This window comes from Cyprinodon tularosa, unplaced genomic scaffold (assembly GCF_016077235.1).
Source record: "Cyprinodon tularosa strain WSP-4 unplaced genomic scaffold, ASM1607723v1 ctg90, whole genome shotgun sequence".
NCBI lineage: Eukaryota > Metazoa > Chordata > Actinopteri > Cyprinodontiformes > Cyprinodontidae > Cyprinodon > Cyprinodon tularosa.
In genome coordinates, this window is record NW_024039674.1 from 3,729,863 (window position 1) to 3,750,829 (window position 20,967).

The 20,967-nt window shown below is 38.8% G+C and overlaps 1 protein-coding gene across 1 annotated transcript in view; it reads right to left on the reverse strand.

Moving 5' to 3' along the window:
* Nucleotides 1-1,812: 1,812 nt before the first annotated feature.
* LOC119776009 (transcription elongation regulator 1) overlaps nucleotides 1,813-20,967 on the reverse strand; it is a 39,530-nt gene continuing 20,375 nt past the window's right edge. Inside the window, exons 5-14 of the mRNA XM_038274200.1 lie at nucleotides 13,636-13,736; nucleotides 12,662-12,737; nucleotides 8,402-8,487; nucleotides 6,026-6,138; nucleotides 5,707-5,858; nucleotides 5,546-5,633; nucleotides 5,105-5,201; nucleotides 2,400-2,489; nucleotides 2,190-2,308; nucleotides 1,813-1,978 (exon numbers count right to left, since the gene is read on the reverse strand). Of these exons, the coding sequence (XP_038130128.1) occupies nucleotides 1,813-1,978; nucleotides 2,190-2,308; nucleotides 2,400-2,489; nucleotides 5,105-5,201; nucleotides 5,546-5,633; nucleotides 5,707-5,858; nucleotides 6,026-6,138; nucleotides 8,402-8,487; nucleotides 12,662-12,737; nucleotides 13,636-13,736 (1,088 nt within the window). The remainder of the gene's footprint in view (nucleotides 1,979-2,189; nucleotides 2,309-2,399; nucleotides 2,490-5,104; nucleotides 5,202-5,545; nucleotides 5,634-5,706; nucleotides 5,859-6,025; nucleotides 6,139-8,401; nucleotides 8,488-12,661; nucleotides 12,738-13,635; nucleotides 13,737-20,967) is intronic.

Here is a 20,967-nt window from a genome sequence, read left to right on the forward strand (position 1 = left end):
GCAGATAGGCAAACCTTTTCTCACAAATGTATCACACTTTAAAATCCTAAAATAACCTAAACACGATGAAATATTCATTTCAGTTGTTTTACGTAAAGGAGCATCAAAAACAGTGTTTTTTTTGTTTTGTTTTTTATGAATGTAGCTGCCATTGTTAAAACCCTGAACAATGAAACAGATTCACATTTAACCACATAGAATAACATAAAACACCTCAGTAAATGATGGAAACCACCTTAATCGGATGGAAACTGTAATGTTTCTGTGTTTGACAAATGTAGCTGAAAATACCCATGAGTCTTTGCGCTGGGGAGGATAAAAGGGATTTAATTATCCTATCCCTTTTATTCTTATTGAAGGAAAATCTTGGATCAGCAAATAAATTCCTGACAAGTTAAGTGTGGTTTCTTCCAAGGTGGAGACAATCATGCATCTCCATGTGTAGCTGAGTAAAGGTGGGCATGATTGTGAAATGATGGCAAGAGGACATCACCAATGGAAGAATGTGGAGGGAGCTTTTTCTTTACCCTGCTGGTATATGATGATGATGACACGGGCTAATAGCTATTTTAGGCTAATAGATACTCAGGGAATAATTTAGGAGATGGTTTCAGCATTGGAGAGGGAAAGTATGAGTAGGCAGGTTTTGCTTTTGCCAGTTTAAGTTCTCTATGTGTTGCATATTTTGCAACCAGAGGCAGCAAACTGAGGGGTCAGGGTATGTCACAGTCAGCCCTAATCTGTGCCATGTTTCATGTGAAATGGCATCATGGGGTGCTGCTCAGATATATTTAAAAAAGCCTCTAAAGAGTGGATCTCATTTGCAAGGAGAAGCCAATTTCCAAATGTTATCAGTGCTTTGGCTGCACTCATGCTGCTATAAGGGAAGCATCTGTAGTTGAAAATGCTTCTCTGAACAGAAAGCCTTTTCGCTTAATATATGTGTAACATATCAATGATGTGCAAACATGCCTTACAGGCAGTCTCTAAACTCTAATGGCAATTATAATTATTTTGGGTATTAGTGGTGGTTCCAAGAGCAATGGAAGGCTTTTTTTCTGTACATCTTCAAATTCTGTTGAAGATTTAATGTTTTTCACATTGCGAATGAGGTTATATTCTTCCTAATAGATATATGGGCATATTCAGGTCATGACAGGGATTGGAAATACATTACAATGATCTTTAAGCTATAACTGAAATCAATGCAGCAGCATTGCAGCACCAATATATACCTGATACAGACACTGTAGAACAAACCAACAGATTTCATTTTACTAATTCAATATACCTAAATCTTCTGTTCATAGCCCCCTATGATAGTTAACAGTCATGCTATGTTTTCCATCTTTTTTGGAAAATGTCAGAAGTTTCAGGAGTGAGAGTTGGAATGATGGCCTATCCAAAGAAAACCTTAGCTGGGATGTTATTTCAGCTCTAATGATGTCCTGGTTTCATATTGTTCCAGTTAATGTGATTGAAACAGCACAAAACACAATAAAGGATGAAAATAATAAAGAAATAATCCCTTTCTATCTTTCAGCATATAAGCAATTTATTTCCATGTAAGGTTTGGGTTTATAATGTGGTCCAGTTAAGCCCAGTTTAACCAAGCGTAGTTCTGATTAGCTGATCCATATATAGCGCAATGCTGGTCTTTTTCCTCTTAAGAAAATACAAATGTACAACACAAAAAGTTAGATTCCAGTAAAGTTCAGAATAAAAAAAAATGCAGTAGTAATAAAATGACTCACTGGGATTTTAAATCAGGTCTACAGACACATAAAAAGTTCTGTATGGGTTCTTTAAGATTTAGTCCACTGATCTAATCTTTCTAAGTCTTGCACGGTTCACTTTGTTTCGCTTTTTTAAGGATTTAATGTGGTCATTAAACAGAGCTTCCTTTTCCTTCTTCCTGCTGAGGGCATTGAAGCGTTGGTCAAACTGGTAATGAACACAGAATTCCTTAAAAGTTGTCCTGAGGAAAAAAACAGAGATGATCATGAATTGCAGGTTTTCTTGTGTGCAAAACCAGTTAGGATTTCATTGAAGGAAACATTCTGGGTCATAACTGACTGTATTTTCTATGCAGTAATCTTCTAAGGCAGCAAACTACAGTAAATGGGGAAATAAAAGCAGCCATATATTTGAAGAATCCTTCATAACATTGAAGGATGAAGGAGAGATACCTGTTGGTGATCTTTTCCTTCTGCAGAAGCTGCTTGAACTCTTCTCTCACTTTTTGCTTTTTACTCCTTTTCTCTTTGTACTCCTCCTTCACCCTGCTCTTCACAAACTGACCAAACACCTGCATACAATGAAAATATCAGATTGGTTAGTAACCTAATGACATCATCATCCCAGGCATATCATGACTTTTAAAAAACTCAAAGTGAAACCTGTTTTCTCTGATCTACGGAGAGCAGCAGGTATCGAGGATCAAACACCATCTTGTGAAGCTCCTTTTCCCACCTGGAGAATGCAGACACCTGCAAAAATGAACCAGATTATGCAGCCAGGACCACAGCCCCTCCTCTTTGAGTCAAGAAACAAAAAGATTAATTCAGCAGCAAGATTTTTCCCGCACAACAATCGCATAGTATGGAAGTATGGAAAGGAGGAATGCTGTTATAAAAGCTAACTACTGATGTTTCTGGAGACTTCTCTTGCAGCCCATAGTCTAAAAGTCTGCTCCATCTTTTACTTTGAAAACATCAAATAAGTCAGGAAGGCAAACTTTCATCCATGATTTATCTGCAGGGTTCGAAAGATAAGATGGTGTTAAAGCATGAATCTATTACGAGGGCTTTGCCTTTCCCTTCGCTCACGCTTGAATCACTGTCTAGAAAACTGGAATTGAGTCAAACTGGAACCAGACCCAGGCTTAAGTTCTAATTTAATCTCAGCTGTGTGCTAATCTAGGAGGCTGTTAGACCACAAACAGAAACTTAGTAGTAGTTTTCTTACCAATTTGCTCTATTCAGATGAACCCTCAGCAATGGCATATACACTCACCGGCCACTTTATTAGGTACCCCATGCTAGTAACGGGTTGGACCCCCTTTTGCCTTCAGAACTGCCTCAATTCTTCGTGGCATAGATTCAACAAGGTGCTGGAAGCATTCCTCAGGGAGTTTGGTCCATATTGACATGATGTCATCACAGAGTTGCCACAGATTTGTCGGCTGCACATCCATGATGCGAATCTCCCGTTCCACCACATCCCAAAGATGCTCTATTGGATTGAGATCTGGTGACTGTGGAGGCCATTTGAGTACAGTGAACTCATTGTCATGTTCAAGAAACCAGTCTGAGATGATTCCAGCTTTATGACATGGCGCATTATCCTGCTGAAAGTAGCCATCAGAAGTTGGGTACATTGTGGTCATAAAGGGATGGACATGGTCAGCAACAATACTCAGGTAGGCTGTGGCGTTGCAACGATGCTCAATTGGTACCAAGGGGCCCAAAGAGTGCCAAGAAAATATTGCCCACACCATGACACCACCACAACCAGCCTGAACTGTTGATATAAGGCAGGATGGATCCATGCTTTCATGTTGTATACGCCAAATTCTGACCCTACCATCCGAATGTTGCAGCAGAAATCGAGACTCATCAGACCAGGCAACGTTTTTCCAATCTTCTATTGTCCAATTTCGATGAGCTTGTGCAAATTGTAGCCTCAGTTTCCTGTTCTTAGCTGAAAGGAGTGGCACCCGGTGTGGTCTTCTGCTGCTGTAGCCCATCTGCCTCAAAGTTCGAAGTACTGTGTGTTCAGAGATGCTCTTCTGCCCACCTTGGTTGTAACGGGTGGTTATTTGAGTCACTGTTGCCCTTCTATCAGCTCGAACCAGTGTGGCCATTCTCCTCTGACCTCTGGCATCAACAAGGCATTTCCGCCCACAGAACTGCCGCTCACTGCATGTTTTTTCTTTTTCGGACCATTCTCTGTAAACCCTAGAGATGGTTGTGCGTGAAAATCCCAGTAGATCAGCAGTTTCTGAAATACTCAGACCAGCCCTTCTGGCACCAACAATCATGCCACCTTCAAAGTCACTCAAATCACCTTTCTTCCCCATACTGATGCTCGGTTTGAACTGCAGGAGATTGTCTTGACCATGTCTACATGCCTAAATGCACTGAGTTGCCGCCATGTGATTGGCTGCTTAGAAATTGCTTAGAAAGTGTTAACGAGCAGTTGGACAGGTGTACCTAATAAAGTGGCCGGTGAGTGTATATCAGTAAGCAGAGACTGCAGTTGCTTAGGGGCCCCCTTCACAACTGTGGGCTAGGACGTCTCATTGCAGACATAATGGTGCGAAAAAAATTCCTCTAAAACCAACCTGATATTAAGATGACTGACCGATCTTATTTATACCCCAAGACATGCCAGATTTCAACATGATTGTGACACCAATAGCAAAGCAGACAGTGGTACTTTTTATTACTATGTTAATAACTGTGTATACTTCATTAAACGGTTGGTAAAAAATATGGATGGGGTGTTGTACTTCATATGGGGCCCACCCAGATAATGTTGCTTACGGGCCTAATGTTGTGTCGTTACGCCATTGACCCTCAGTCTCTTGATCGTACTAAACTCCCCCTGATCCCCTATTGGAAAATTCCCTTTCTGCAATAAGCAGTTTGAATCAAGCAGGTCTCCTGGATTTTATGCATGTCAATCAAGACGTTTGTGGTTATTTTTAAAGTGCGTTAGCTTTTTAGTCTAACAATAACTGGACTTTTATGCCATTGCAATATACTTTTTCCTTACCCCATTTTCTTTGTAAAACACTGAATTATCCTGTTATTGCAATAAGCTTTATAGATACACCTCCTATGTTTTTCGGAGTAATGGAGCAGAAACGCAGCTCTTCATCTTTCTCAGCCAACTCTATGATCATTCTCATCAAGTGGAAATGTAAAGCATGAGCATGAGGGAGATGTGAGTGTGACACTGCTGCTCATGAGCTGAGAAAATATGACCAAAGAAAATTTAGGATAAAAGAAAATCCTTATAAATTGTTTTTATAGTCTGTAATATGTTCGTTAATCAGCACACAATCAAGAGTATGTGAGTAGGTGATGCAGAAATTCACCCCTCTCTCTAGCATCATTGCCCTAAAGTGAGTGATCCGAAGCTCCAGTGGGAGAGATTTGTCTTGATTTGGGACCAGAGACAAGGACTCATCCTTTCTAGAAAGGAAGACAGAGAGAGAAAGGATGACATATTACCAATTTAGGTTTAAGGAAAATATGAAACCATATAATAGCCTCACTTTACACAATTTTTTTCATTTCTCATGGACACACTCGATGAAACTCCATCTGGAGTTTCACCTGGCATTAGGTCAATTGAATGCTATCCAGGATCCAAAAGTTAGATGACAAAATGAAATTATTTTGGCATGCCAACTTGCTCTTTTCATCACTGTTTTGGAAGCCATTTTCATTTTCTCAGACACCAGCAAACTCTGCACAAAATGCTTCAGAGGACAGTAAAACACTCTTCTTCTGCGTAATTGGATACAAACACTCACCTGAATTTCTTCAAGGTGTGTTCATGGTTATCATTATCACTGATGCCATTCAGAGCAGGATTTTGATATGTGGAATCGCTGTCGATCCCTGAGAGAAAAAGGGAAAGAATTATGCTAAATACTACAGGAAGGTGAGTGGGCAGACAGGCTAACTGACAGACCAGCAGGTGTTGTCTTTTTCCTTTTGTGAGGTGGATTCTTGACGATGTGGCTAATGTCACAACCGGTAAGCTCTCCTGGCTTCTCCCAAACAGAAACGTGAATTGTGGGATTGAAGAAAAACATGCGATCATCTCCGGTCCACACAACGCACCTCAATGTGAAAACAAGACAACAGATCAGAGAGAAGATGCAACACAATATGGATCAGATGCTGTCCTCCAGATTTATATCTATGTCAATATAACATTTCCCTCCTGCTGAGGAAACTCACTTGCATTTTAAAGTATTAGTTGAACAATTGCAAAAACCATCAGTTACCATGGTGACCCTGGGACAGGAGTGGAGGCAATGGGACGATTATCTTTCATTCCCTCCCCACTCTTTTCCTTCACTTCATCTGTTGATCTGTGAACAGACACATCAACACACTTCTACACACACACGCACACATCCATGCACAAGAACATCCACGCACACAGACAGGTTGTTATAACTTCCAAAAGGAATTGGGTAGCAGTAGCTTCTTTGGGAGGATTAGTTTTCATTCATTAAGATCGAGTAAGGAAAGTTTTAACTCTAAATTGTTAATCTTTCTTTTTCTTGTTTCCAAAAAAAACAACAAAAAAAACCCAAAAAACACAAAACCTTTTTAACCAAATATGTTACCAGGTAAACTTTAAAATATATTTATAAAGCAGCTGATAATGTATAGGAACCTACACAGGATTTCACCACACAACATTTTTGAGAGGATAAGGATAACTCAGGGTTATAGTGGGTGGCTGCACGGTGGGGCAGTCTTGCAACAAGGTTCTGGGTTCCATTCCTGAGTTGGGGTCTTTATGTGTAGAGTTTGAATGTTCTCCCTGTGCAAGTTTGGGTTCTCTCAGGGTACTCTGGCCTCCTCCCACAGTCCAAAAACATGACAGTTATGTTAACTAAATTTTCCCTAGGTGTGAGTGTGTGTGCATGGTTGTGTGTCTCTGCGTTGCCCTATGACAGGCTGTCCAGGGTATACCTCGCTTCTCGTCCGTAGACTGCCGGAGATAGGCATCGGCCCCACCACGAGCCTGCGGGGCTCCCTCCCTAGTGCGAGCTAAGAAGGGATCCTCAGGTCGGCTGAGGAATCACTGTTTCAGTGCAACTGCTTTGAAGTTTAGTCCATAATATGAAGTGCTAAAGAGGCCAAAACATGGACGAAACATGCGAGACCGACAAACACATTTTTTTTACTTTAATACTTGCAACATATTTATTAATGTAATTATATTTTCGATGTTGCCTATCGTTTTTATAACACTAATTCTTGTATCAAATTCCATGTTTTACTGACAAGCGTAATGGATGTCACAATATTACACCTCTGATAATTTAGAAGACAGTCTAATGTTAAAATGTAGATGCAAGGTTTGGTCACAGGAGGGCAGTAATGCAAAAGGGTGGATCCACTATAAAGAAGGAAGAAAGTTTAATTTGATGAGAAAAAAACATGTTAATTTTGTTACATTTCAGTCAGTGTTGTGTGCAAACTCGGTGGGGCCGCTTTTGGCCCTTCAAAAGCTGACTTTTCATTCGTTGTCTTTAAATAAAACACTTCCCAAACTGATGTTAATGTTAACTCCTGTACACATCTAAGATGGTTCTACATAAAAAAGATAAATATATGTTTATATTTGTGATAAAACATTATAAATCAACTTAACCAAACTCTTTCAGTGTTCTTCAGATGTATCTGTGGTTCCTTTTACTATAGTTTGGCTTCTTTACGATATTATAAAAAAAATGTTTGGATGCATGGATAGATGCATCAAGGCATCCATCCACCCATCCAACAATCGGTCCACTGGTCTACAACCCACCAAATCACTCCTTCATACCCGAACTGCACCAGGGAGTGTTATCACAGATCCTTCCTCCAAGCAGCTGTAAGACTCTATTACATTCATGCTGATTTTTGCACAGTTTCTGTCTTTTTCACTTAAAAAACATTCTGTTGTCATTTTTGCACATCTCTGCTATTTTTTTTCACATATCAATTACTTTAAAAATGTCCAAACATGTGTATTGATTATTTATTTTCCAGATGCACAGTATTTATATTGTAAAAACCCTATATAGTACAGCGTTTTATTTGTTTAATTTCTTAACTCTGTCACTTATTCTGTAATTTTTATACACTTTTTTAAGGTCCACATTTGTGGGACTAATTTTGCTATAATCTTTTGCTGCTGTAACACCACAATTTCCCCACTGTGGAACAATTAAGGGGTTTTCTATTCTATTCTATTCTATTCTATTCTATTCTATTCTATTCTATTCTATTCTATTCTATTCTATTCTATTCTATTCTACACATCCATGAAATTAAATGAACAGAGTAAGCTTGTCTAACATTCAGTGTATTTATAGGCTTGTAGTTGGATAAAAAATGTTTTGCTGTGCTTCCTTTCATAAAAAAAGGTTTAATTTGTTGATTCCAATTTTATGAGGTAATCAGTTGCAAATAAGTTGGAATTTCAGTTAAAGTTTTTCATTTTAATAGGCACATCCTTCTTTAAGTCCAGGGAACCCAAAGCACTTCACACTGCATTCAATCATTCACATATTTACAGGTTAATAATGGTTTCCTGGGGCACACTGGCAAAAGCTGTGTCTGAAACTATGAAAATATGGCTGATGGATGTAAAGACTCACCTGTCTGTTGTTAGATGCCTGTTCTGCAGCTGCCAACATGAGAGTTCTTCTGTAGGATAAACTTTTTCTCCCTGTTTGAGATTTCTCTGTAAGACAGATGAAGCAGATAAACCATAGGCTGATCAGAGTTATCCAGTCTGATCTAATTAAGTCTGCAGTAACTAAACCCTCAGGGAAAGGCCTGTGGGTGAGCTTAATAAACTTAAAATTAACAGTCATCTATCAGACTATGTACCCAATTCTCATTTTAGCACAAATGTTTGTCTACATCTTTCTGACTTTGATGGAGGGATTCTCTCCAGGCAGTTCTTATGGTATTAAAAATATTTGGATGTGTGTGTTTCATTGAACAAGAAGTGTGATAATGCTGATGTCTGAAACAAAATGGATAAGACATGTCAAAAAGCTTTAAGCTACTAGTTTTCATCTCCTGATGAATGCATCACAAAGGACATTTAATCATGAAGATGAAAATATTAAAGATTAAATTATACATTCAGGGTGTTTTCACACCTGCAGCTTTAGGTCAAGCCAAGTTTAGATCAACCTAAATTTCGTCCCGTTTAGGTTAGTAGGGAAAAATATTCAGACTCTAATGCAGACCAAACTAGTGCAGCCTGAAGAGGTGGCCTCTGTTCGGCTTCAGTCGAACTCTGGTGTGTATTGGTTGATCTCTGAAAGGCAAACTCAACAAGTTTGAGCTAAAAGAGCTTCTGTAATTTCTTCAGCATTGGCTGGAAATTTTTCATAACAAACAAACCATTGAAGAAAGAAGGAAACTTGTTTGACCTCAAAGGAAATACAATCCTGATAGAAATCTGGTCAGAAGATTTTATGACGAAGCAACTGTCCAGAACACACAGAAACTGTGACATATATGCCATTTTCAGCAAAAAGCTCAGAGAAATTGGCTTCATTGTGCAGGTTTTTATTCTATACAAAACAAAGTTGTGGTCAATTTAAATAGACATTATTTGTGTAGATGGCAGTAGTACAAATGGGGCTATATTTTACCAAACACAGACAGCTACAAAGCTACACTACACAATCCAAGACTAAATAAAAAGGTTGCTTTAGCCACTTCAAACGAATCAAAACAAAAATCAATGAGGAAGATCAACAACTTAATTAAAACCAAAGACTAATTTACATTGAGTAATTTGAATGAGTCACTGAGAGTTGCTGTATTAGTCTGGAGCATATTGATATTGTTGTGGTTGTAAGATGCATGATAGTCCAAAGATCTTCAAATTAATTTAAACCTGAAAAATAAAGTTAGACTTGATGTTTTGAATGTATTAGTTTTGTGGAAAGAGAACAGTTTGATCAACAATTAAACTGCTCTGTTCGTCACAGTTTTATTGATCACTAGATAGCAACAACTTTGAATGAAGTAAGTGTTAAAAAAAAGAAGCTTTCATGCAGTTAAGCTACTTTTTCGATATTTTATTGTAGCCCAGCAACATTTCTGTGGTAACTAGCTTTAGTGTAGTGCAGCTTCATTTCATAAAGAATAACTTGTAGATTAACTCACTACATTTTCTAAGTTTTGCCCACTGCTGTACAAAGTCTTATCTTTTGTTATGCAAGCCCCGCCTTTTACTTCAATTTGTAGAACAAAATGTGGCAACATACAGTTGGCAAGAGGCTGCAGGCTGCAAATGACCGTTCTGTTATATTAACTTTACCCCATAAATATCAAGCATTGAAAGTGATTTTGCACTAATTAAAGACAGAGCTCCATCTGTACACAGTCATTTTCTTTAGATTTCCTTGGCAGAAAAACATCTGAGACTCTGAGGATTCTGCATTTATTAACTCTAAACACAATAAGAAAGTTTACCACCAGTTATTGTGAAAGATTTATTTCCAACTTGATTTTTAAGTTGAATTAAAAAAATATTACAAATACGCCAGTATAGCCCGCATGCAATACACCTTAAGGTTGAATGTACATAATTCTAAATCTACATCTCACATCAGTAGAGTAAGAGTAGTGATGTTATGAGATGAGCCAAGGCTTCGATGTGTCAAGTAATGGAGGGGGCGTTTCTGCGAGGCACGTATCGAGGCTTCCCTCATTTAGGGGGAGAATGCAAAATAGAAAACGTTTGAAGCATCGCTAAACCGCCATACCATGTGATTGCTTCGGGAAGTGGTTCAGCTCGTCCAGAACTTTGGCAGGCATTTAAACAGCCTCAGTATTTAGTCAAGATGTGGGAGTTTGTAGGAGAGCTGCTGTCAGTCGGATAGAGTTTGGATAGATTCTAAGAATAGATTGTTTGGAAAAAGACAACCAATCTAGTTGGTTAAAACTAGTTTGGTTAGATTAAACAATGTAATGAAAATCAAAATCTGAACAAGCAACATATGTAAGATTGGTGTTAGGTAGTATTACTTTCTTTTACTTTTATGGTCTAACACTCCTGAGGCTGTTGGTTCAAAACCCACCTCAGACTTTTCAAAGTTATGGTAGAATACAACGTATTTTAATTATTTTGGCTAATGTGACTAATTTGTATTGGTTTGCCCTAGTACAAATATAGATTGGGTAAAAACACTGCCAAATCAGATTGGTTGGTTTAATCAAAAGATTGGTTGAACACATAACTTCTAACCCGATTTTAACCAAACGGTTGAAAAACTATTATGTTTGAATAAAATAAGTAACACCTTTCATTTTGCTCATCATTGCCCAATTTGCACAAGCACTTTCATTGTATGCTAGAGGTTATTTCACTAAAATGGTAGAAAGTGTACCTTAAATGATTTTTTTTGTTATACAGACCAATCATTAACAATTTCAAAGGAACTCAAATGAGAAAAACGAAAGAAAAACAACTGCAGAAAATTTAAGATTATATTACTAACTGTTGTTATGCCTTCCACCAGTAGGTGGTGCCATGTTCACATGAAGCTTCATGAACTATAGGGATCGATGAAGCAATTTGGCAAAAAAGTTAAAATGCCTCATGAGGCTTCATCTCACCATCACTAAGTAAAAAATATACTTCTGCTGTCATGATCCTTTGCACTAGTGCTGGTTAGATTGATCATTCAACATGCTAGTCAGCTTCTCTATGTTTCTGCCTTAAGCAGATTCACCTGATGCTCACCTGACTATATAATCAGCTCTTACAACAATCACTAGTGACAGATTACTATTAGCCATCGGGGTGTCTTTCAGTATTCCTGTTACCCGTCTGCCTACCTGATTTTAAACTGATTTTGCCTCCTGAATCTCTGAACCCTGTCATAGTGTGTCTTTGATTCTCTAACCTGTATTCTGTGCCCTGGCCTCACTCTTGGATTCCCCCCGGATTGTCTCTAGATCTCGGATCACCTGGCTCTGACTCTGGACCGGCTCTCGGATTCCGTACTGTTGTTTATTTCCTTGATTATTCTGCCTGCCTCTGCTCTCACGGATCTGACCCTGTGCATTCCCCTGGACCAACGAGTAACTGTCAAAAAGGATTCCTACAAACCAACCTGGACGGATTCAGGAATCCTCAGAGGTTTACCAGTGACGTCACACGCTGACACACTTCTTCAGAAACTTTTAAAGTTTGTCCTCAAACACAGAGAAGATTAGTGAACCAGAATTCATCATTGTAAACATTGCCCTCTGCTTCTGCTCTTTTCAATTGTCCAATATCCTTCCAGAAGTTCCGGCTGCTGATTCTGGTGAATCCCTGTGCAGTTTCATATTTTAATACAATGGTTAAACGTCTCTTGTTGTATCGGGTTGAAATCTGGGTCTTCTGCTTTCTGGCCATTACGCTTGCAACTCCAAACCAAAAAAATACATATATTTTAAGACCTTTATCTTCTTTTATGTTATTCTTAAAATAATGTCTCCCATTAAATAAACTTCCATTTTTGACCTGATATAAAACATAAGAGATCTTTCAACGTCATTCAACATTTACTAGATCGCAAGTTTTTCTAAGCTTAACCGAGTTTTCATCTCGGTTAGCCTGTCATGATTGATATCATTTATGAATGTAAAACAGAAAACCTGGTATTGGAGCTCGTGTCACAGAGTCCAAGCATCCAACTACCTGCTAACTTATCCATAAATTGACACAACACTGGTTTATCACCATAGTCATCAAGCAATTCAAAGCCCCCAAAAAATTTAAACTGGACCGTGCATTAAAAAAAATACTTTCTCAAGCAGATGATTGGGATAAGGGTTTCATGTAAATCATTTCCAAACTGAGTCTAGCATAGACAAGAGGGACAGATGCCACAACTTACTGTGTCTGAATTTGGTCAGCATTGATAACTTTGAAGAAAACCATGAAGATGAGAGGGAGCATGGAAATTCCTTCATCTGAAAAGGAAGACAGGAGAAGAAATGACAGTGACGCAAAACAAGAAAATAGGCTGGAGGTAGACTTATTTTTTCGAGTAAAGATAAGAATAACTGACGTTAATGAGACAGGAGTAAGTGATTGGTCTAAATTAATACAGCTGTGATAAAAACAAAACAAAAACATGGACAAGGGTTTTGAAATTACCTGGATGATTATATAAGTTTACCAGCTATTTTGTTTCAAAACTGCTCCCGGCAAGGGGAAAAATTTTTTGGCGGGGATAACTACCTTGTCACGACACCGACGATGGGGTGGGGGGAGTTTATTTAGATGATGTTAAATTAGAAGAAATTGTGTCGTGTATTGAAATGCATATTTTAAAAGGTTAAGAAGCACGCTTTCTTCACGGGGGATTGTAAAAAATAGTAACCTGAATTAAAAATAAAAAGCGTGATTTTATTTTTAGGCCCTAATGCCCAGCCCTACTTCAGGCTGTAGTAGGCTGACTGATGGACCACTAGCTTGTCAGACTCAAAAGTCTTTTACTTTACATAATCTCCACAGTGGTGTTCTGTAATGTAGCAGGGATAGTCAGAACCCCGGCTCCAAAACTACGTCTTCTATTGCTTGAATCACACAGTGAATGGGCTCAAAGGCATAAGCAATGTGATGCAGACGCTTCAGTGCCCTCTCAGTTTTGTCTTCCATCAAACTAAATGTTTTAAATGTTTTGAGATACTGCACCATGGCAGCGCCCTTACCAAAAAATGATAAAACTGACCTTTTTTTTTCTTTTACATTTATATTTTACCACAATTGTAATGTAACTATTGATAATAGTAAGACACAATCTCATGGATAAAGTCAGTTTGGTTGAACATTTCATTTCCCGTTTAAATTCACATTAATTTGTACCTGTATGGGCAGAGATGGTCTTGTGCAGTGGGTGATTGTTGGCTTCAGCCACATCTGTCTTTCCAACCGATCTTCGTGCTTTTGTGTGGGAACAATTCCACCTGCAGCAAGACAATATTATCTTACAGTAATGCTACTTTCATATCGCAAGCAGCAGAGGCAGCAGAAGCAGCTAGTTTACATGCAAAGTCAATGGTTGACGAGCATCAAGGCGCAGCAAAAAGTCCAACCGCATGTTTTGAGCAGCATGTTTGACCAGCTGAAGCAGCGCATCATAAGCTTCGGTGCATTTGCGGTGCACAATGCACTTCAGAAGCAGCAACTGCTGGAGTTGTAAAAATAAAAATTTTGCTGCGTGACGCTCCACATCAACCAATCAGAGAAGCTGATCTGGGAATTGGCACGGAGACAGACACAGCACTACGGATGCAGATCGCTGTGATCGCTCCTCTTAAAACAGTTTATTACCGCCTAAATTGACTTAAAATGTCCAATCTTGCCAGCAACATTTGATCGCTTTTATTATTCTGGTGCCTCCACTTGGTTTAAGTATGTGAAAAACGCCCTTCAGCTGCCACAAACAGTAGTGGAAAACCGCAAAGAGGCGACTGGGCCAGAGGCTGCTGTTGAACGGGATTCCCAGGGACAGAGCTCCACCCATGTGAGGGGGTCTGATTATTATTATACTAATATCTGAAGGCAGGATCGTAATCTTGGTCAACTGACTGCACAGATCAGTTTTCACTTAAAAACATGTTAAAACTACCTTTTACCCACTTATAACAGCAAATCTAGCTGCCATTGTTACAGGCAAAGGTCGGATAGGGTAGTTGCACCCAACGTGCAGCAGAACCACTTTTCGTCCACGCAGCTGGAGCAGCAAAGATGCTTCAGCCGGACGTCAGAACTAAACTTGTACAAGCATCAAATATGAACTGCACGTGCGTTTTTGCTGCCTCTGCTACTTGCTGTCGGAACGTAGCATAATGCATCAGAATTTTGTTTGAAGACTATTCTATATGAAAAAAAAATTCTTGACCTTTTTGTTTATGTAAAATGTTTAAAACGTTTTAAGTTGTCAGGATTTCACCTGCATACTGATATCTCATCAAAAAACAAACATCAAAACACCACTGCTGACCACTTTCTCACCTTTAGTATTGTGTCAGTATTAGGATCAACAATATGACCATTTTGAGGTTGAGATGATCGTAGTGTAAATCAAGGATGTCAAACTCAAGTCCTTGAGGGCTGGTTACTTTTAGATATCTTCCTGCACCCTGAATCAAATGGCTTAATTATCTCCTCAGCTAAAGTTGAGTTCACCTGAGTCTTTCAAAGGACTAGTTATTTGATCCAGGTTTGTATAAGCATATACATATACACATCTAAGGCTATGTTCCCACTACAAGTCTTAATGCTCTATTCCGATTTTTTGTGAAATCCGATTGATTTGTGTGGCCATTCAACTTTCCTAATATATGTGACTTGTATGTTATTTCCTGTGTGAATGAATCACAAGAGCGCATCTTGCGATCTCTCAATTATTTTCAAAAAGGAGGCAGCACCCTAACAATGCAAACTGTTCAAGAAGATTTAAAAGAGACTGTTCTATGCATTAAATTCTGCCATGGTGACTCTTTTTCTTCCTGCTTCTGTGTAGCAATGTGCAGAATAGTGACTGTTATTTTTTATTATTGATGTACAGCTCGGATGAATGCAATCTGGCTGCTAAGAGACAGGTCACATTTGAAAATATCAGATACATATGGGATTTAGGACCACATAACCAATTGCCCGGGTCGCATCTGAAAAATAAAATGGATCTTTGTTGTTCTTTGTTGTTCAAAGATCCAGTACAGGCATACTGGCAAAAAAATTATTTGGGTCACTCCATATTTCAGTGTGAACGTACAAAAGTCCTAGCATTTCCAGCCAGACTGATACAACATATACACCCTGGCATAAAGCTAGTAAATCTGGATTTCAAAGGCGGGACTAACAGGGTCAGCATAGTCAGGTTAAAACCAATTACATAAATATGGATGTGACGCAAAACTTACAAGTCACTCACTCTTTTTATTAGGGATGCACGATATAATCGGCCCCCTATCAGTATCGGCCTGTATCGGCCTTAAAACTGAATATCGGACATCGGCCACCCCACCGATATTTAACCCGATATTTGATCAGCTTCTGAGTTTCTAAAGTCTAAAAAAAAAAAAAAAAAATACTACTTCTTCTTCTTCTTCCTCAAAAACTTATTTTTTACAGACTTAAAAACTTCAATGTCTTCATATGCTGATATATTGCCATTTAAAAACACCATATAAATCTCTTTTACTAATGAAATATTGTTATATGTCATTGTTCTGCTACGAAATCCCCCGAAAATTCACGAAATTTTGCAATATTTTTATATGTTGATATATTGACGCGGTAATGATCTATTTACTAACAAAATCTCACAAGAATTTGCAAAATATCAGGAGAGTTTGTAACAGAACGATGAAATTTCACGAGATTTTGAAAGTAAAATAGATCGATACCGCGTTTTTAAAAATCAATTTGATATCAGCATATGAAAATATATTTGAGTATATTATTTTTCAAAGTGTCAGAAATGGATAACAAAACTGCTATTTTCAATGACTACTTATTTTTGTCCAGCTTTAACATCAGTATCGATATCGGTTATCGGCTACATGAGTTTTAAAATATCGGCATATCGGATATCGGCCAAAATCCCAATATCGTGCATCCCTACTCTTTATGTAATTTTGTGTTCTGTAAAAGATGTTGAAAATAGCAAATACGTCTATTTTAAAAGGAAATTACACTAAACACGTCCGTTGTTAAGGTTTTAAGGTTAACTCACTCTGAATTAGGACATCATATAGGGCATCCTTTAAACATTGCTCTTTTGCGATTGCCATCGTTGTTATGCTAGCAGAAAAGCATTAAATTGCTGACAATGGCTGTTTCATAATATGTGTACTTGTGTATATACTTGTGGTTGTGAAACATCATCAGCCTCAGCCCTAGTGCTGTTCTAATTTGCAAGGACACAAAACCGAGAACGGAAAAAGTCACCTTCATGTTGTTCTCACCTCTCCCTCTTTACCCAGCATGCATTAGAATATACTTGTCCAGTCTTGAGATTGACAGCTGTCCCAACATGCATCGCGGCAGCAGCAGCTTCCAGTGGAGCGCTCAGAGCTCAGAGTAATACATCAAAACTTCTCTTTTCTGTTGCCATTGTTCTATAAAAGTACATTTTAAGATAATTTGAGGTGAGAACATAATACTTTTAAGCGTTACTATATGACCCATTTACTGATTTACTGCATAATTTAAAAAAACGTTCCAATGTTGTTATACATTGATATGGAATTTCAGAACATTAAATATATATGGTGCAATTTGCCAGTTTTTTGGTTTGTTGTCAGTTTAATGCAGAATTTATGACATGATTTAGAGTTTTTTTTTAACGATTAAGCTGTCTAATAGCAGTGGGGAAGAAGCTGTTTCGTAATCTACTGGGCTTGCATTGGATGCTTTGAAGCCTCTTCCCAGAGGGCAGCAGTCTATAGTGGGGGTGTGAGGGGTCATTGATAATGTTATGGGCTCAGGACACACAGCGCTTGGATGAAATGTCTTTGGGTAGAAGAGCCCTTCTCTGCTGTTCTCACCACTTTTCTCACTTTCTTCTAGTCAACGTAGCCTCCACACCACACAGTGAGACAGCTGGTCAGAACGCTCTCTATGGTGCTTTTGTAGAAGGTCGTGAGGATGGGTGGGGGCAGGTGGGCTCATTCTGTGCCCTTTTGACCAGTGCTGCTGACCACCTCTACAGCTGAATTGTTGATGAGCATTGGAGTGTGGTTAGGCCGATGCTTCCTGAAGTCGACAATGATCTCCTTTGTTTTCTCCATATTTAGGATCAGGCTGTTGTCTCTGCACCAGTCCACCAGCTGCTCCACCTCCTCTCTGTAGAACTAGTCTTGTCTTCTCTGATGAGTCCCACCACCGTGGTGTCGTCTGAAAACTGGGGACGCAGTCATGTGTTATCAGGATGAACAGCAGGGGGATCAAGACGCAGCCCTGAGGGGAGCCTGTGCTTAGGGTAATGACATCAGAGTTCTGTCCATACCTGACTGACTAAGGTCTGTTTGTGAGGAAGTCTAACAGCCAATTGCAGAGGGGTGTATTGAAGCCCAGCTGTTCCAGTTTTCCTATCAAATGCAGTGGGATGATGCACCTCTTACACCGCCTAGCATAGTGCTTTCTCTGGCCCGGCCTGCTCAGCTCGCCCTCTGTTTTGTTTACATCTGTCCATAGCACTCCGGAGCTTTCTTTGATCGAGAGTGCCTGTATTTAAAGCATTTTGTGACCGTAGCTCCAGCAGGCATTGGTGGTCGTAGCTGCAGGATTGATGCCTGGTTTGTAGCTTTCTGAGCAACATATATTGTGGAAGTGTCAGAATTGTCCGAAGAATTGTCGAGAGCTGCTCGAGGTTGCAGTTGCCGGGTGCCGCCATGATGATAAACTATTAATAACAGGAGGTGAAATGGTTTGAAATGGAGAAGATTAAATGAAAGCAAACAGAGGGATCACTGGGGGATTTTTTCAGAACTAGCTGTGTTTCCAATAATGGTAAAATTGTCAAATTGTACAAAACTATAATGGAAACAATGCAATTTCTAAAATACTCATGTTATTCCCTGAAAAACATAAGTTGATGGAATGCATTTTAACAAATAGCTGGTCGTGGATCAATGACTGAATCACCGACAGAGGACATCTGATTTTAGATTATATTATCAAGCAACATTAAACAATAAGTATATGATTGGGTGTTTCTCATTTTTCACGTAAACTAGAGATTACATGTATCTCCTCTTTGCTTCTGTTCTCTGCTGACATGTTTAATCTGTATCACATTTATTTGCAACACACAATGTTTTGAGCTGCTGCCTCTGCAGCTATGAGAGACTATATTCACGAATGTACCATCCTCCTTTACCGTAAATCTGAATCTGAAATAGGCTTTATTTATTCAGCTAAAGGATATATTATTATTCCCTCTGCTTCATTTTCTACTCTTCAGGTGCTCTGAATGACTACATTGGAATGCAAATCCTACAAAGAGCCACTCAGACCAAAATAGATTTTCTTTCAAAATGTCATCTGCTGGCTTTGGTAAATCAATCAGATTATATTAATAATAATGGAGAACACTGGAGAAATCCACTCTCTGCATTTAACCCATCCACTTGGGGAGCAGAGGGCCACCATTGTGTGGTGCCCAGGGAGCAGTGTGGGGTTAAGGGTCTTGCTCAGAGACCCAGAGTGCAGGCTGTTGGGATCAAACCGGGAACTTGCAACCTTTTCAGAGCACAAGCGCACTGGTCTAACCACTAGGCCAACACTCACCAATAAGGAGATTTTAAAACAAGAAGACTCAAAAATGTAATGGAGGGAAACTAAAGCTATGACTGGGACGTGGATGACAGGTGGGCTGCTTGGTGAGTGTGGAAGCCAGGCAAGCAGGGATGAATGTGATGATATCTGCAGTCTGCTGCCCAAGCATGCAAATATTTAGCACTCTTTTGTCATAATTTTTTGGTGATTGTGTTTATTCAGTCTGTTTCCTATTGTTTCCTAAGTTCGTTAGTGCTTGTCATTTAATGTCATTTGGGGTTTTTCACTTTAGTTAATTTCTTTTTGCTCACTGTTGTCATGTATTTTTAGCATTTGTTTTGTAGATATTTATTGTTGTAATTTAATCTTCTCATTGTTGTCATAGTTATTCATTCTGTATTATTATATTGTTGCTTGTTTTCCCCTATCTACCCTCAGTAATTACTATCCTAGTTAGTATCATTTACCTGAGTTTACTCATTTTCTCTGCACCTGTTCCGTGCTCTGTTAAGGTCTTCAGTTTATCGTCAGTTGGTCCTGGAGTCTCACGTTTGTCTCCCATTTTCTAGTCGTCCAGTTGTTTAAGCTTATTGTTTTGCTGATTAAAAGTCTTCCACTAACCATGGTGCTTCCAAACACTAGCACCATTAATCCTAACATCCTTATCTAGAATTTTTGAAGATCTTTATGTCATATTCAACAGTTTTTTTTTTATTTTGTCTTCAATGTTCTCAAAACTACCTTATATACAGTATATATATATATATATATATATAGATACATATATATATATCAACCCATCAATCGATCAATTTTACCAATGATTATGAATAATAATAAATAACTGGAAGTGGAAGTCATAGCTAAGTAACAGGTAATTCAAATCAGGGTAAAACTAATTGATGGTTATTAGTTAAATGATTATAACTGTAATTTGCTTACTCACAAGGGTTCTTAGTTTTGTTTTTTTTACATAAGGATTGACTCCTGGAATGGCCATTTTCAGATCCAGTTGCATTCACCAATTTAGCAATTTAGACTATAGCTATCAGCAGAGATTTTTCACCAACCAAAGAGATTTGCTCTGTTCATTCAACTGTTACACAAAAGCTTTTATGAGCCATGCAAACAGCAACTTTTAAACAGAGCATGCACGCGGAGAAATGGCCTCTTGCATCCCCTTGCACACGTTTAATAGGCGTTCCCTCTCGGTAGCGGGTACAGGGTTGTGCATGTGCATGTTTTTTTAAGTGGAGAGGGCTTTTTAAAAAATTTGCGAAAAACCTCTACTATACATTTAATGCATTTATAGTGTCTTTTAAGATAGCAGCAGATAGATGTGAATAACCCTGATGCAGATATTAAAGGCAAGCACATATGATGGAGATATTTACAATGGCCTGGCTCAAGTGTGGTTTTCCATAGCTCCAAGGAGTTTCTAATGAAGGCTTTTAGAATGCTGTTGATCTTGAACAGCTTCATGCATTCCAGAATCCGTGTGTGACGTTGAGTCATACACATCGATGATGTTATACGCCCTTGATAAATATGCTCCATGCAGGGTTTGAACTGGCCCTAGATTAGGCGAATTAAGGAACAGGAGTTAGAAAAGAAAGAACTGAACGGCTATGTTTCAAAATGCTCTGTGAGGAACCACCTGATCCTCAGTGGGACCAAATCAAGAGATGTCAGGGGACTTCAGACAGTTCACTGCGTTCAGCATTCTGAAAAAAGTGCATGAGGTTCACAATGAGTGTCCTTAGTCAGCAGACTAGAAAGATGAGTTTTGCAAAAATTCACATTATTTTAGGATACATGTAAGGAGTGGTGAAAAAATAGAGGAACTGTGGCAGATGAAAGGCAATCAGTCTCTCTGCTACTGAGAAACAATTGGAGAAAATAGGCATC